The sequence below is a fragment of the Cebidichthys violaceus genome, unplaced genomic scaffold (assembly GCF_023349555.1).
Source record: "Cebidichthys violaceus isolate CVI_PGR_0920_01 unplaced genomic scaffold, fCebVio1.0.p SCAF_12, whole genome shotgun sequence".
NCBI lineage: Eukaryota > Metazoa > Chordata > Actinopteri > Perciformes > Stichaeidae > Cebidichthys > Cebidichthys violaceus.
Window position 1 is genome coordinate 7,783,830 of NW_027176285.1, and position 15,005 is coordinate 7,798,834.

At 42.6% G+C, this 15,005-nt stretch overlaps 1 protein-coding gene across 2 annotated transcripts in view; it reads right to left on the bottom strand.

The window, feature by feature from the left end:
• The window catches only part of slc12a2 (solute carrier family 12 member 2), a 61,696-nt gene that overhangs the window by 23,856 nt on the left and 22,835 nt on the right, over positions 1-15,005 (bottom strand). For both annotated transcript variants that reach the window (XM_068706102.1, XM_068706101.1), the window contains exons 3-16: positions 13,721-13,796; positions 12,778-12,873; positions 9,983-10,122; positions 9,177-9,287; positions 8,871-8,979; positions 8,094-8,218; positions 7,725-7,809; positions 7,472-7,632; positions 7,083-7,190; positions 6,700-6,823; positions 5,995-6,096; positions 2,313-2,468; positions 972-1,071; positions 72-183 (exon numbers count right to left, since the gene is read on the bottom strand). In XM_068706102.1, the coding sequence (XP_068562203.1) occupies positions 72-183; positions 972-1,071; positions 2,313-2,468; positions 5,995-6,096; positions 6,700-6,823; positions 7,083-7,190; positions 7,472-7,632; positions 7,725-7,809; positions 8,094-8,218; positions 8,871-8,979; positions 9,177-9,287; positions 9,983-10,122; positions 12,778-12,873; positions 13,721-13,796 (1,605 nt within the window). The remainder of the gene's footprint in view (positions 1-71; positions 184-971; positions 1,072-2,312; positions 2,469-5,994; positions 6,097-6,699; positions 6,824-7,082; positions 7,191-7,471; positions 7,633-7,724; positions 7,810-8,093; positions 8,219-8,870; positions 8,980-9,176; positions 9,288-9,982; positions 10,123-12,777; positions 12,874-13,720; positions 13,797-15,005) is intronic.

Below are 15,005 nucleotides of genomic sequence, written 5' to 3' on the forward strand. Positions count from 1 at the left end.
CACATGAGATCAGTCGCATGGAAGAAGAAGAAGAAGAAGAAGAAGAAGAAGAAGAAGAAGAATCTCCTCACCGTTCGAATATGACCACAGATCATCAGGCCTACGTTCTTGGTGAAGGAGTTGACCAGATCCAGAAGAGCTGGACGAGAGTTGGGGTAACCAGTCATCACCAAACACTGGGGTCTACAGGCAGACACATCCAAGGGAAAACATGAACCCCGTGTATAACTCTTTCATAGTTTTCAGCATTACTAGTTGTTCAATCCCTCTTTTTTCTGACCTTCACAGTGGCCTCTAGCCATCTGAGCACAGCACAAAAAAAAGAAGAAAACAGGAGCGGAGTAGCGCACATCAAAGCAAATATGTTAAGCACCAAGGGATTTAATGGAGGCGGTGAGAAGAGACAAGAGGGAGCTCAGAGGAACCACTGAAGACGCCATCAGACGCCTTTTAATCTCCTGCTGGGTTTGCTGCCATGGGAACAGCCCAAAGGCACATTAGCACCAATACGTCCTCAAACAGGCCACATGTGCAAGCATTCAGAGAGAGTAGCATGGTGGACATAGAATAGTAATAATACCTGCTTCAGCTAGATTTCAACTTCATGGATCATCAACAGAATTGATACAAATCAGTGCTATTAAATGAGAGATCATTTGTGTATCAATAATTGTTGCAATAACCATTTTTTCCTTCATGATACCGATATCAAAACTTGGACACAGTGATGTTTTTTTACAGAGCTGATGATGGGAGTAGCTTACGAGGGAGGAGTGTACAAAACCATGACTATTTATTGAATAACCACAAAATATGCTACATCGTGATATATATATCGTCATCAAGATATGGAATTATTTATATATGAATAGATTTGAGGCATATCGCCCTATCACACAGTCTGATAAGACACTGCCTGGTCCAGCTTTAATGATAGTAACTACAGGCGTGTTTATGTAGTCGTTTAGTACCTGAAGTTCTTGATGTGGTCCTCCACTCCGCTGAGGTGCAGAGTGTGGGTCAGGGCCTGGTGGTAGGTCAGAGCCTGGGTCGACGAGCCCCAGTTCACATCTGGTGGGGAGGACGCATGCAGGCAGAAACAAACAGTGCAGTTGGGAAGTGTGTTTACGGGTCGTCCCGCTGGACCGAAGGCCGGCTGACCCATGTGGTGTTACAGGCAATGGGAAGGCCTCGTATGTGTGTGTAGCTGCATGTCAAACTGAGTGCGCACACAGGTTTGTGCTCGGAGCTGCAAGGCCAGCTTTGTGTTCGAGGAGGTGCACAGATGTGTGTTGGGGGGGGGGGGGGGGAACGACGACACAACACAACAACTTGACAGCTCAGTGTCGTGTGGCAGTGTGAGTTATTAATTTAAACTTTGCTTACAAGTTTGACTTTTGTAAAGTGAACAGTACTTTTGGAAATGCAACAACAGATGGTCCAGGTCATGTTCAGTCTGCTATGTATCCATTAACACGTAGAAATACCAAAACATTGTCATGAGAGCGAACCTTTACACCTAATCTACAGTGACAGCACACAGCAGATTGTTGGACTGAGATTAAAATAAATGATAACACCCCTTCAGCATATTATGTTGATGTTGTGGTTCATCTACACTACAGTATCGGACATTTGCTTAACTTTGACGCTTTTGTTCTGAAAAGTAAAAGCTAAACTAGACTGTCTACTTCCTAGATTTAGCATAATTTGGTACAAAGCTAGCTAACCCTAGCTTACTTAGATGAATTATTGTGTGTATAAACCACATATAGACATTTAGCTTATTATCAAAATATTTCATTTGCATCTTCAGCCTTTTATGCTAACATTTTGGTTTATTTACAGTGGCTAACGTTTGCTATCAATGTTTTGTTCTAAAAAGGAATATGCTAGTTGACCCGTGCTCCTCCGCTGTGCTGACTGACCCTACTTATGAGCATAGAGCTGCTGGGCTGATTAATAAATGGTTATTTATCTAAAAATAGCTTAAACCATAAAGATCTTTTTATAACCAGTACAAACTATCTGCATATTCTTCTTCATGAAGTCATAATAATCACACAGCTTGTTGGACAGTGTATGTTTTTCATTGTAGGTTAAGCTAGGCTAGGCTAGCAGTTTAACCCTCACCTTTTTAAATGAGTGCAGGTTATTGAAGCCAAATAACTGAAACAGGACTTTTTTAACTGGGAAATGAATTTAATAATTTTGTCAACTATCATAGATTGTCATATTAACGCCACTATTGTATCCTGTTTTCGTAATTATAGCATCATTCTGTACAAATGTGAACAACTGCTGAAACTCACCTGGCTTCTTGTAGCTGACGTAGATAAAAAGACCCAGAACGATGACGTTGGTCATGAGAGCGGCCCACCAGTTGATGACGAACATCACCACGCAGCACAGTATTGCTCCAGCCAGTGACACCCACATGTTGTAGTATTTGAAGCTGGGACGCCATCCTACAGCACCCAGGAAAACAAGTCACCACATCGCAACAAAAGAGGATCGATATTCAAAAACATCAAAAAGACTCAAACCACGTGTCACATATCTGTATCACAATTAATATTTATGGTGAACTGAGGAAATGCACTTCATGTTCAAGTTGGGTCAGATGTGTTAGACTTCTTAAACTTGGACCAAATTAAGTCAGACCTGTAATTCAAAAGACTAAAATCATCCTCCATGAACATTTTACAATAATTATCATCATTAACATGGTCTTAAAATAGCAAATGTGGCTGTTAAAGAGGATGGACAACGTTAAAGTTGAAGTTGGATATGTGCTTGGGTTAACGAATGGGAGTTAGCAGCCTGTTAGACTGGAGACCAGAAGGTTATACCGGCTATTAGAGACCATGTTTGTTTACTGGGTACCACAGAAACTAGACTAGTAGGATTTTAGTGATGGGATACAGTCAGACTGTGTGTGGTTACACAATGACAGCGTCTAAAACAAACCACAGGACATAAAGGGTACATGCTGGTCCTCGCAGCCCCATTGAGGGGTTTTATGTGTCCCCGAGAGTGGGGAGAGATTGGCCCTGAAGAGGCCAGAACACCAAATGAGGGACGTAATAGTTTTGTGGTTGCAGAGGCAGTAACATGAATCACAGTCTGTGTGTATTACTGCTTGCCTCTAATTCAGTCATGTACCATTTAAGTCCATGTAATTATATGACCTGCTTGGAGGAATGAGAAGCAGACTGAGAATCTGTACCTGGAGTTCTGCTAGAGCTTTGGTATTGAAGGAGAAAAAAGCACAGAACTCAATAGAAAGAAGATCAGCTGTTGAATATGCATTTCATTCAGCTACAGTCTAAAAAGACAGCTCACCCAAAATCCAAAAACACGTACATATTATCTCACCTACCTACAATGGTATCCAACCATGCCGACAGTTTGGGTTTCAGGTTTTGAGATATCTGTGTCTGAGATTTCAGCGTTCACTCTGATTAAATGGAGGTGAATGGAATCCCAATCTCTCTCCGGAATCATTTGACCTCATGCAAAAACATTTAGGTATTCTTATCTGAACTCCCGCCTCCTTGTTTCCTATGGTGGCCTTGTACGAGTGTTTCCACGTCAGATTCAGTAAACGCTCCTGACTTCAGATAACTGTGTAAATGAGCAGCGTCAACATGACGAAGGCCAGCTGTGCATACGCGAGCGCACATTCACGAGAGTAGCACATTAGCATAATAAACGGCCCAATAACACCATATAAGGAGTGTCATATATTGAAGCCCTGCTGTTGGAGATCCAAAGAGGACCAGCTGAAGACCAGTAATGGAGACCAATGATGAGTACTGTAGAGGACCTGTCACCTGAGGGTCAAGGGGCGGGCTCAAACCATTTAAGATAACATATTACCAGTGCAGTGTTATACAATAGCATCAATAGACGATTAAAACGGTGACGTCATTAAGCTATGTGGATACTTTTACTATTCTATGGGTCTATAATTCACATTGCAGAGTCTAACAGGAGAACGTCAACACAACTGTGAAGTGTAATTTTATGGGTTTTCAATCTCAAAATGCCTTCAAAGTAATTAAATATACAATCCATGAGTGAGAAACTCATTTTTGAAAAGACTAACTGCACACAACTCTTAGGACAGGACTTGACCACTCGTACCTTCTCTTTGTACCCGAGAGGAAACTCTGAATAAGAGAGAACTGGTGAACGCGGTTCGTACCAGCCACTAATCTGTGTTTATGTGTAGTTCTTGCCACAGTTTTAATTAAGGGTAGGGTTCAATAGCGTTTTACCTAATCTAAATCTAGTATTGAATCCCCCGATCTAACCAAATTCTTTCGGATCCCTTATTGAATGTAGCCTTCAATATTTCTAAGTAACTAAATGTACGAATAACTTACGCTCAACAGTTTCATTCAGGTCTGCTTCTTAGAAGCCAGAAGCAACATCTCAACAACATGATGTCATTCATGTTGACGAGCCGGAGCTACAAAAGCAGAGGCTGTAAAGTGTCGTCACACTGACATAACCTGCTAACTTGCACACCTTTTGTTTCACCGGCTACTTGATCCAAATACTGCAGGTCCCGATTCATTACTATTATGTTAATAATCTTATTAAGTATGTATATGATATACATGGAACTGGGAGACTCTGGCTTTGCTGCTCTTGTCACAGAGTGCCATTACACACTCCTGCTTCTAATCGCTCACATGATCCTCGGTGGTCCTGGCTTGCAGAGAGCACGTCAGCAATACAACAGCAAAGTTTCATTTTTGGCTCTTTGTCTAGCGACTTGTGAGAACAAAGCTAATCCTTTGAACTGCTGCAAATGAAAAGTCTGCTACCGTACATTCCTCTTTGCTATTAAGACAGAGTAACACCTGTGAAAACGTGTTTTTTTTTTCCTGTATGCACCACAAACTAAATTCCATTGGATTGGAGGCAGAGACAGATATCTCAAAACCTGGACGAATATAAACCAAAGCTATCTGCAACAAAGAATACCACTGGAGGTACCCAAGAAGACTTTTCTCTTATTTTGGTGAACTCGCCCTCTAAATGGTACCTTAGGTTCTTTTTAACCAGGACCCCATTTCCCACGTTTTTGTGCGTCTATGTGACCAATAGGGACAACATTTTCTGGAATTGGTCCAGTATTGAGGCGTCTCCTTGAGCCAGACTGGGGACACAATGACTGACAGACCAGATCAAGCGAAGAAAAAGGGTTCATTTCTCTGGAGGGTTATTTCCATAATGTTGGTCAGACACCTATAGTCACAATCCAAACCTGTCAGGGGCAAAAACAAGCACCTCGAGTGGACGTCACAGCTCAGCTTTTGAAATTAAAGCACATTATTTCAATGGAAGGACCACAACCACTGGACCGGCTTGACCTCTGAGGTAACTAAAGGCCAGAAGGTCGATAACCGAAGACGCTATCACAGCCTAGTAGCAGGTACGTCTGTTGAATAAAGAGTGTTAACTAATGAGACAGCTATGCGTCAAGCTGAGTCTGCTGCCTTTTCTTGAATTTGCCTGACGATCCGTCTCCGTGTAAATGGCCACATGATAGAAACGCCGTCTACACGCCTGCTGTGAATTCTCTGCACAATGAGCAGCTCATTCACACATGGGCTCAATTGGGTAAAGTCTGTTTAATGTCTGCGTTCTCAAACACAGCTCCTCTGGCCGATATCTATATAAGTTCAGGGCTGCAGTGCATGTGTGAAAGGGGCTTAAAATAATAGGAAGTGTCTTGTGAGTTGTAGCTCTAAGCTTTTAGAGCAGTTAGACGTGACCCGAGCTGGAGAGAGCCTCAAAGTAATTCCTTCTGAAACCCCAAACCCCATTAAACACCGTATGACCCGTGACTCTGTCATAGTGGCTGATGAGCCGCTCCTCTTCACAATCAAACAAGGGACGTCTATTATAATAAGTTTCTCTGTAGCCGTAACCTCTCGATCTAGCACATTTCAATTCTTTTTTTTTTTTTTATCTTACCTGGTGAGTTAGCTAGTGAGGCGTGGAACACAGAAAAGTTGATCAAGGCATAGGACGCCAAGAAGAAGTTGGAGATGATGGGGGCGATTACGTTCAACTTCGCTGTGAGAAGAAAACATAAAAACAGTCAACTTAGAGTGGGTGACCGTGGCTAAGTGGAGAGCAGGGCTGCCTTTCAATCAGAGGGTCGGCGGTTCGATCCCCGGCTCCTGCTCAATGTGTCCTTGAGCAAGACACTTAAGCTACGGTGTATAGATCGATACTGAATTGTTAGTCTGCTAAATGACTGTAATGTAATGTAATGTAGAGTGACAGGACCTCAAATGTTACCCTGCTGGCATCAATAACACAGTGTAACGAGTCACTCCATTCGTTAGACCACCAAACACTTGTGCCATCTCAAACGACATCTCTAGTAAGTTTTCAGGAAAGAACTATGTCATTTGGTACCAATTATTAAGTACAATTAAATTCATTATTAATTTACTATTGGAAACTTTACATTTAATTGATGTAAAAATGTATTAAATGCATTGGGAACGGCCCAATTGAACACCGTCTATTTATTCCCTATAGTTAGAACCAAATTACATTGTTCTTTCCAGGTAACTTCTTGGAAATTACTGTGACATTACAGATCTGCAAAATCTCATTCAATAACATTGGTTTATTGTCAGAGTACAAGTGAGCGGTGTGCAGCCGTACCGATGAGGATGAAGGCCAGAGCGATGCCAAAGGTCAGGATGTAGCCTCGGAGGGGCTCGTTGTTCTTGCCGTAGCCTTTGGCGAACATGCCCAGGCCGGGGTAGATGTTGTCCTTACATAAAGCCTGTGGAGAATTAGGGGTGTCACGATATTACGTGTTGCAATATTGACTTTTAATGAATAGTTGACATGCAAAGATTGGTGGCTCAGAAGTAGTGCTGTGATGTTGGATGTAACACACAGCCCTAGTGGAAATGGAACATCATGTAACATGATAGAAGTTGATCAAAAAATACAAATGTAACTACAGTTCAAATCCAGAAGTAAACTGCTCACTGGATATTGGTGTAATTCATTAAGATACCTTTTTGGTCAGTTCTTACCTGAAAAACTTTAGGTGCACTGACTAAAGATGCCAGCGCCGAGGACAGAGTGGCAGAGAAGATTCCAGCGGTGATGACTGGCCCGAAACCAGACACCATGCTCATCACCTAAACCAAAGATTAAAGGAACATTGAACGGTTTGACTTTTGCACCAAACAACCAGCACGTTTTGATATTTCGACCTCCGTCTCTGAAAGAATTCAAGGATCATGTATTGTCATTATGCAACACAGGGTTGCACAACAGCATGCATTTGTAGCCCATTTGCAACACAAGAAAAAACTCGACAAACAAAACCGAACAAAAACAGTAGTGCATTTTTATAGCCAATGTTCCTAAGGTTCCCAATAACCTTCAAACCTCATCTTGTGATGGAGCTGCTTCGTACCTGGAAGTCGTTCTGCAGTCCGTAGCGGCAGCCATCTTTTTCGGTCTTGCACGAGGAGAAATCGTAACCGAATCTGCAGGCAGCGTCTGTGCAGTTCGACAGGAACTGAGCACTGACTGTGTAGTTTGCGTTCCCGGTGGCGTCTCTCACAATGCAGGAGCCTGGTGTGAAACGAACACACTCGTGAAAACTTTGTCAAGAAACGTGATTCCGTTCCACAGAGCTACGCAGAATGTCACATAGAGCACTGCACCTGTGGAAACAGCGACACCCAGGTAGACTATTCCTGTGATCAATATGGCCAGCAGGGTTCCTCTGGGGATGGCCAGCTGTGGGTCCTGCAACAACCAACCACAACTCAGACTCAAGCATAACAAGCAATCCATCCATCACAAACCTTTTAATTCTTATCAATTAAGGGCTTTTAAGAGATGTCATCGATCCTCTGACTGCCACACTGAAGGTCACCACCACTGTTACCCCATGACAGCACCACTCACAGTCACCTGTGCAGCAGAATCTACACAGACGACGGGTTTGCTTGGTTTGAAAGCTTTAGTCGAATCTATGACATCAGGATAAAGCACCTTTAGGATTCTGTTCGTGATTAAAGTCGACTTACAGCGAGGTCTCCTGAAATGTTGGCTCCAGCCAGAATACCAGTGGCGGCAGGGAAGAAGATGGCGAAGACGGAGAAGAATGTCTCTCCTCGGAAGTCAGGGCCCATGTTTTCCCACATGATTGAACCTGACAGGGGAATAAGAGTTTTAAACACCAAGACGGCAGCTGTCGAAGTCCTAGAGCTAACAGCGCTCAGAGTTATGAGTAGGGCTGCCCCCTCTCCGTCTATTAATCAGTCGTTTTGGTCTTAATCGACTAAGATCTCTTCAGCGGATTAATCTTAGTTTATACTTGACGAAGTGAAGCCGGTGCGTGTCAGAAATTGACGTCATGGCGCTTGGTCGTGCACCTCTGAATTTACATGTATAGGGATTTTACAAAGAAGGCCAATTCGCTTTTAGATGCTTTAGAAACGAGGTGTAAAAATCGACTTCTGAGTAAATAAGTAGCATGTACCGAGTACAAACGCCTCAGTACATGCTCGGAGCTCGCACGCCGTCTGCGTAAGCTCAGGTTACGGTGCCGAGCGTGATTATTAAAGCTTTAGTTGTTTTTTTAATGGAGTTATTTACAAGAAACATATGAACACATCTGTGGTACACATCTGTGGTGCACAAACGATTTAAAGTGGCGTTTGTGTTTCTTTGTGCTAATCGATTAGGCCACAAAATGACACAGTGTGAGTCGACTATGAATGTCTTTGGTGGAGGACAGAGATATGAGGTGGTACAGAGGTTTATTCTGCCTTAAAAGAAGATGACTTGAGAAATCATCGTACCGTCATAGCCGAAGAAGCCCATAGATTCCTTTGACTTGAGAGGAATGAAAGTTCCGATAAAGTAGTTGAATATGGCTGTGATGAGGACAATGAGCAAGAATATCTGGGCCTACAGGGAAGAAAATCGACAAATTCATTAGTCACAACAGATCTTTTAAACCAATGTATGAATCATTCATTGTGTGTATAATGTTTTTTTAAAGCCTGTTCTGGGAATTTCCATCTGAGGCTTAGACTTGAGCACTTCTAGCTTCTGAGCAGTTTGTGTTGTGTTGCTGTGTATCAGAGACGGAATCCCGCTCGTACCTTGGCCTCCCATTCCATTCCTGCCAAGGAGATGCCCAGGAGAAGGATTACCGTGATGGTGCCGATGATGCGGACATCGTTGAGTTCATCCGTCATAAGGGCATCTACACTCTGAGAGACAACACAAAGAGTTGTTATATAGTTATAGAAATTGAGTCCATCCTCTCCATCACCCTCTAGCACGCTGCAGCCACTGCCAAGGACAAGGGCAGACTGCAGTGCATCATTCGCTCTGCTGAGAGGGTGATCGGCTGCAATCTGCCGTCCCTCCACGACTTGTTCACCTCCTGGACACTGAGGCGGACAAGAAAGATAGTAGCCGACCCCTCTCACCATGGACATAAACTCTGAGAGTCCCTTCCCTCTGTCAGGAGGCTGCGGTCCATCAGGACCAAGACCTCACGCCACAAAAACAGTTGCTTAAAAACATTTTTTTAATAAGTCGTTTCTGATTCTAGGACTCCTATAGTTTAGAAGAAAGTCAATGATGGGACATTTGGACACAAACTTAAAACAGGAATATTTCTTTGAAGAGTTTAAACACCTTCACAGAGCACTTGCCTATACATCGACAGCGAAACAGTAAGATGTCAACAACAAACTTGTATATGAATAGATCATGTTCCTTTCAGCTTACTCAGATTAGGTCTTTTTGAGTCCGTCTTTCAATAGTCAGGTCACCATTTGAACACAGACAGATTTTGCTTGCTCTTATCATTCCTGCTGATTGTCCACAATCTTCCTTTAGTCCAAAAACACCTTCCAACTCTTCAGTAGTAACTAACTGAAAGCACAAAGAGACTTACGGCAAGAAGTTCCACAACGGTCTCTGCAAAGCCCACCACATACATGGCTACAGCCACGGCATTGGCAAAGGCAAAGATCAAACCAATAGAACCTCCAAACTCTGGGCCAAGACTCCTCGAAATCAAGTAATATGCTCCACCTGGAAACAGAAGGTAATAGACAAGATGTTGTGAAAAGCTGGAACAAAATTGAAAATTGAATTAAACATAATATAGATTTACTATTATTTTATTGGCTATATTAAATTGTATATTGACTGTAAACTGTATTGTTAATGCATGCAGTAAGATGTTATCCCAATGTTTGTAGGAAGTATTGCACTAGGGAATAAGTGTGTCAGCAGCCCCCCCCCCCCACACACACACACACACACACACACACACACACACACACACACACACACACACACACACACACACACACACACACACACACACACACACACACACACACACACACACACACACACACACACACACACACACACACCTGTCACAATAACTACTTTTGTTGGATGATATATTGTCCCAGAACTAATTGCAATAAACAATATTAAACACACAAGACATTGGAATGTGAAAAAGAATATGAAAATATCCTAAATAAATAAATACACAAAATTAAACCACACAACCAAAACTATAACTCAGGGCCCAGCGAGTCACATGACTAGAGTTAGAGCCTGATTCATCTACTTACACACCCTCCTCAGACCTGTTTGTTGTCTGGGCCATCAGAGGCTTCACAATTAGCATAATTATCAATGGCCAGTTATGCACTATCCTCTCAGCGAGTGACGTGTTAAAGAACACCACAGCCACACAAAGCCCACAGTTGGGAGAGGTGCACATGCTCCATATCAAGGTTATTTTAGCTGTAGGATCACATATCACACTGCTGTGGGAGAGCGTGCTAACAAAGAGCTTTAAGTTACCAAGAGGCGTGCATGGAAAATTCAGAAGCACATACAAAGCTGCACGGTGTTGTAGATGGTTGTCTGTGGTACACTGATGTTGAATAATCAGTTTGATGTTGAATAATCAGTTTGATGTCCCCATGCACAAACGGAGCTCAATTTGGTCTGATCAGAGGACCCCCCATCATCATCAACCAAGAAATAATGTAATGAGATTACTAATGAGTATACCACAAATGGCAGGACCAAATCCAAACCATCCCTTTAAGCCGTATACGTGCACAGAAGAAGAAAACTTATATACTCAGTTCAATCAATTTTTGATTTAGGATTGAAATTGTGGGAGCTCTACTCTGAACCCTCTTTTATCGGCTGCAGAATGTAGGCAGCAAACAAAAACTCACATCAAAATGAGGTCACTGTGCATGCAGGCCTTCCCTGGAATGTGATGATAATGGCAGGACAGATAGTTGAAATCAAGTGCTAACATGGTATGTGTGTGACCTAAAAGGAGCTGGCATAATGCAGTTTAATAAGTAGCACAGCTCCCTTCTTCGTTTCAATGAGACCACTGCATCAAAACAAAAGCAGTAGCCAAGCAAAAAAGTTGAACCAGGCTCAACTTTAGCTGCAAAGCAATGTGACATCCTCCAGCAAGACACTGTGTTGGCCAGTAAAATGAGTGAAAGTCTCGGGATCCTCCAGTCAGAGCTGGCTGATGTGGCCCGGGAAAGGAAAGTTTGGGGTCCCCTGCTGGAGCTGTTGCCCCTGCAACCCGATCCTGGATAAGCGGTTGAAGATGAAATATGAGATGAGATGAATAACCCCCAAACACATGGATCTGTTAGTCAAATCAGAATCCCAGGGTTTAGATTCCCATTCCATGTTCTCAACAGCACCTGAGCACCAGGAACATTCTGTCCTCTGATCCCCAGAGACTACATTCATTTGAGAAGCAGAACCAAACAATCCCAACTCCAGGTCGCTTTTTCTTTAGTTTGCAGCCACATCACGTGGATGAAAGGTGCTCAGCTGTCATGGCGGTAATGTGAGCTTAGCAGCTGTTATTATGTAATTTGTCTCCAGAGTCAACAATGAACTGTCAAGTACCACAGCGTCTCTGCCACGCCGTTATTCCGGTTGTTCCAACAGACAACGTAAGGAATCGGCTGTTCTTTGTTTATTCATTTTTTTGGTAAGTACATTTAGTTTGAAGTCTGTTTTTTGCAACCCCAAATTAGTATCCCCATTACTGTGTCTGTCAACGTGAATAACAGATGCACCTTGCTAACGAAGATAGCTAGCTAGGGTTAGCTGCTAACATTTTTGCTAACGGTAACTGACCCCGCCAGGCTTTGATCTCCCTCAGCTCCTTCCCCTTGTCCAAATATGGTCACTTCTGACCTAAACAAAAAAAAAACAAGATGGTGGCGGCCAAAGTGCTGAACTCGAGGCTTCAAAACAGCAGTCTACAAACCAATGGGTGACTACATCCACTTCTTATATGCAGTCTTTGGTTGTGCGCCTTCCTCAGAATCAAAAAGGTTTATGAAAGTTTAAACAGTCCTCATTAGCATAAGACTGGTCCTATCGCATGAGGCCTCACTGCAACCAATCAGTGTTGAGGGTCAAATATTTTACAAAACGAGAAAAGAATCCGATTTAACAAAGTAAAACATTTCGTGTGATTCAGTGAGTGAGAAATGTGCCGATATCCATTCACTTGAAACTCCTTTACTGAGACGACTGGGAGACTTTTAACCCGTCTTTCAGCAGCACTGTGGCGGATGACTGACAGCTGCCCCTGATAGCAAGCAGCAGGGAGAGGTCGCTGGTGTTTTCTACCTTAGTGATCATTCTACAGAAAGCGATGCGTACCTCCTCGTACAAATCCGTTGGTGGCGATGGCTGACGTGGAGAGGCCGGTGATGGTTGTCACTACGGTGGCCATGGCAACGATCAAACAGGACAGAGCTGTAGAGAAAAAGAAACACGGTATGACCTTTATGAATCTCTTAAATGAAAAGAATGTGCAACACTGTTAACAGTTTTCTAGCCGGTCTTCCAAAAACTGAGAGCTACGTGAAAAGTAACGGCCCGGCCACGAAGGAGAGCTACTGCGGTGAAGCTGGCCACATGTGTCACTTTGTGGCGATATTTCACATCAAAGCGGAGAATTAACAACAAGTGCTGGGAAGGGGGGGGTGGGGGGGGTTCAGGGAGAGTTGTGTTGTGTGTGAAGCGAGAAAATAACTGACACGGAGTGTTGAACACAGGGTCAGAAGTGGCCACCCAGCGAGCAGCAGAATGTCAATAAATACGGGCTGTGTGCCGCACTGGCTCGCTAACTTTTCTGTACGGCAACATTTGAATTAGTCAGTTACGTGCCGTCTTTGTCCCTTCACAGTAAAACACTGGCTGTGTGTCAAACGGGCTCCTGACCCGCCGACTGATGATTCTCTGTGGCCTGGGTTTCCTTCAGTGAAAAGGGAAGTATCGAAACGAGTAACAAAAAAGAAAATAAAGTTAAAAAAGATAGTATAGCTATATAGATATTGCAATATTATATGTAGATACTTTCAACAGCATTCTTTCATTTCAAAACATGAAAATGTGTCTGCAGATTCAAACACTGCTTTTATTACAATGAACTGCCTTTATGAATGTTTTAGTTAACTTAGGTTCAAGATTACATAACCGTTAATATGATATTGCCTGTTTGCGTGCTTTTTGTAAATTATGCAAAGGCAGTAATAGAGGAAATGGAGGGCTAGAGGATTGTAAACAGGTGAGAGAGTCGTCATGGGAGATCTCTGCTTACCAATTCCAGACTGACCCACGATCCAGGACATGCGGATGAAGAGCATCACACCCCAGATGTTCAGCATGCAGCGGACCTGCAGAGAGGAGAGGTTACTGTGAGTGCATGAGGAGACGGAGACGGCTGGGCTTCTACTAATGAAGGTTCCCACCGTTCTTTCATATTGGTGAACTTTAAAGGCTTCACTGCAACACACAGCCCGCTTTCAACATACATTCTGAGGTGGACTGCTGGTGACTAGACATTTGTCTCAAAGCAGCTTTTTTTACTTTGTTCTTAGTTTAGAGTAAAGATGCACCAACACTGATGCAATGCACCACCTTGTGTGTGTGTGTGTGTGTGTGTGTGTGTGTGTGTGTGTGTGTGTGTGTGTGTTTGCATCCTATTTGACTTCTCAAGTGGCTGAATGTGACTGTGAATGCTGTGCTGCAGCATCCATCTAACCTCCTTTTAGAGTTCATTAGACCCACTGACGGGGAAACATTGTGAAAGTTGGAATGTATTTAGTAAAACAAATAATAATAATAATATGAGAGTCAGTGGAAAAGTCAAAATATTATAAAAATTATGTTGACAAAGTTTGAAAGTATTTGAAAATAATCTTTCATCATAATATTGATATATTCATTTTTAAAAAAGGTAAACATTTCAAATTTATTCTCTTAAATTTCTGATCCAAGGAATTACAACTTTATTTCTACAACTTATCTTGTTGAGTGATGACTTTTTCTCATCAGTGTTAGGGTGAAATGAAATGAAATGGAATGAAGGAATGAAGGAATGGAAACAAATTAACTTCTGAGCTGAACTAAAACAGGGATTGTGTTCAAAATAGCCCACAGTCCTTAATAAAAGCCTTTATAAACCAAGAGACATGAGGAGTAGTGTGAGGTTTGTATCAGAGAGGAAGTAAGTACTTCTGAAGTCAAAATAAAGCAGGATGATAATATCCAGACTGTACTTTCAATAAAATGAAACCCGTGTCAAACAGACCTCATGGTGAACCACGTCTCAGTCTTTGTACCTTCCTCGGTGGTTTAACCACCCCCACCATCTGAGCCACAAGTCATTCACACCCATAACCCAAAATCATCAACAGAGTGTCGTCTACTTTGCACATACAGTTATGATGATAGATTGGCACACACTTCTCCTTTGATCCACTTAATTGAGTTCAACTGGAACTATTAAAGTGAACAAACAGTGAAGCCATGTCTCTTTCAGGAGGCAAGCTGCGACATTTTCAGTAACATTTAGTTTCAGCTTTGTAGCGTTTTCAGTGAAG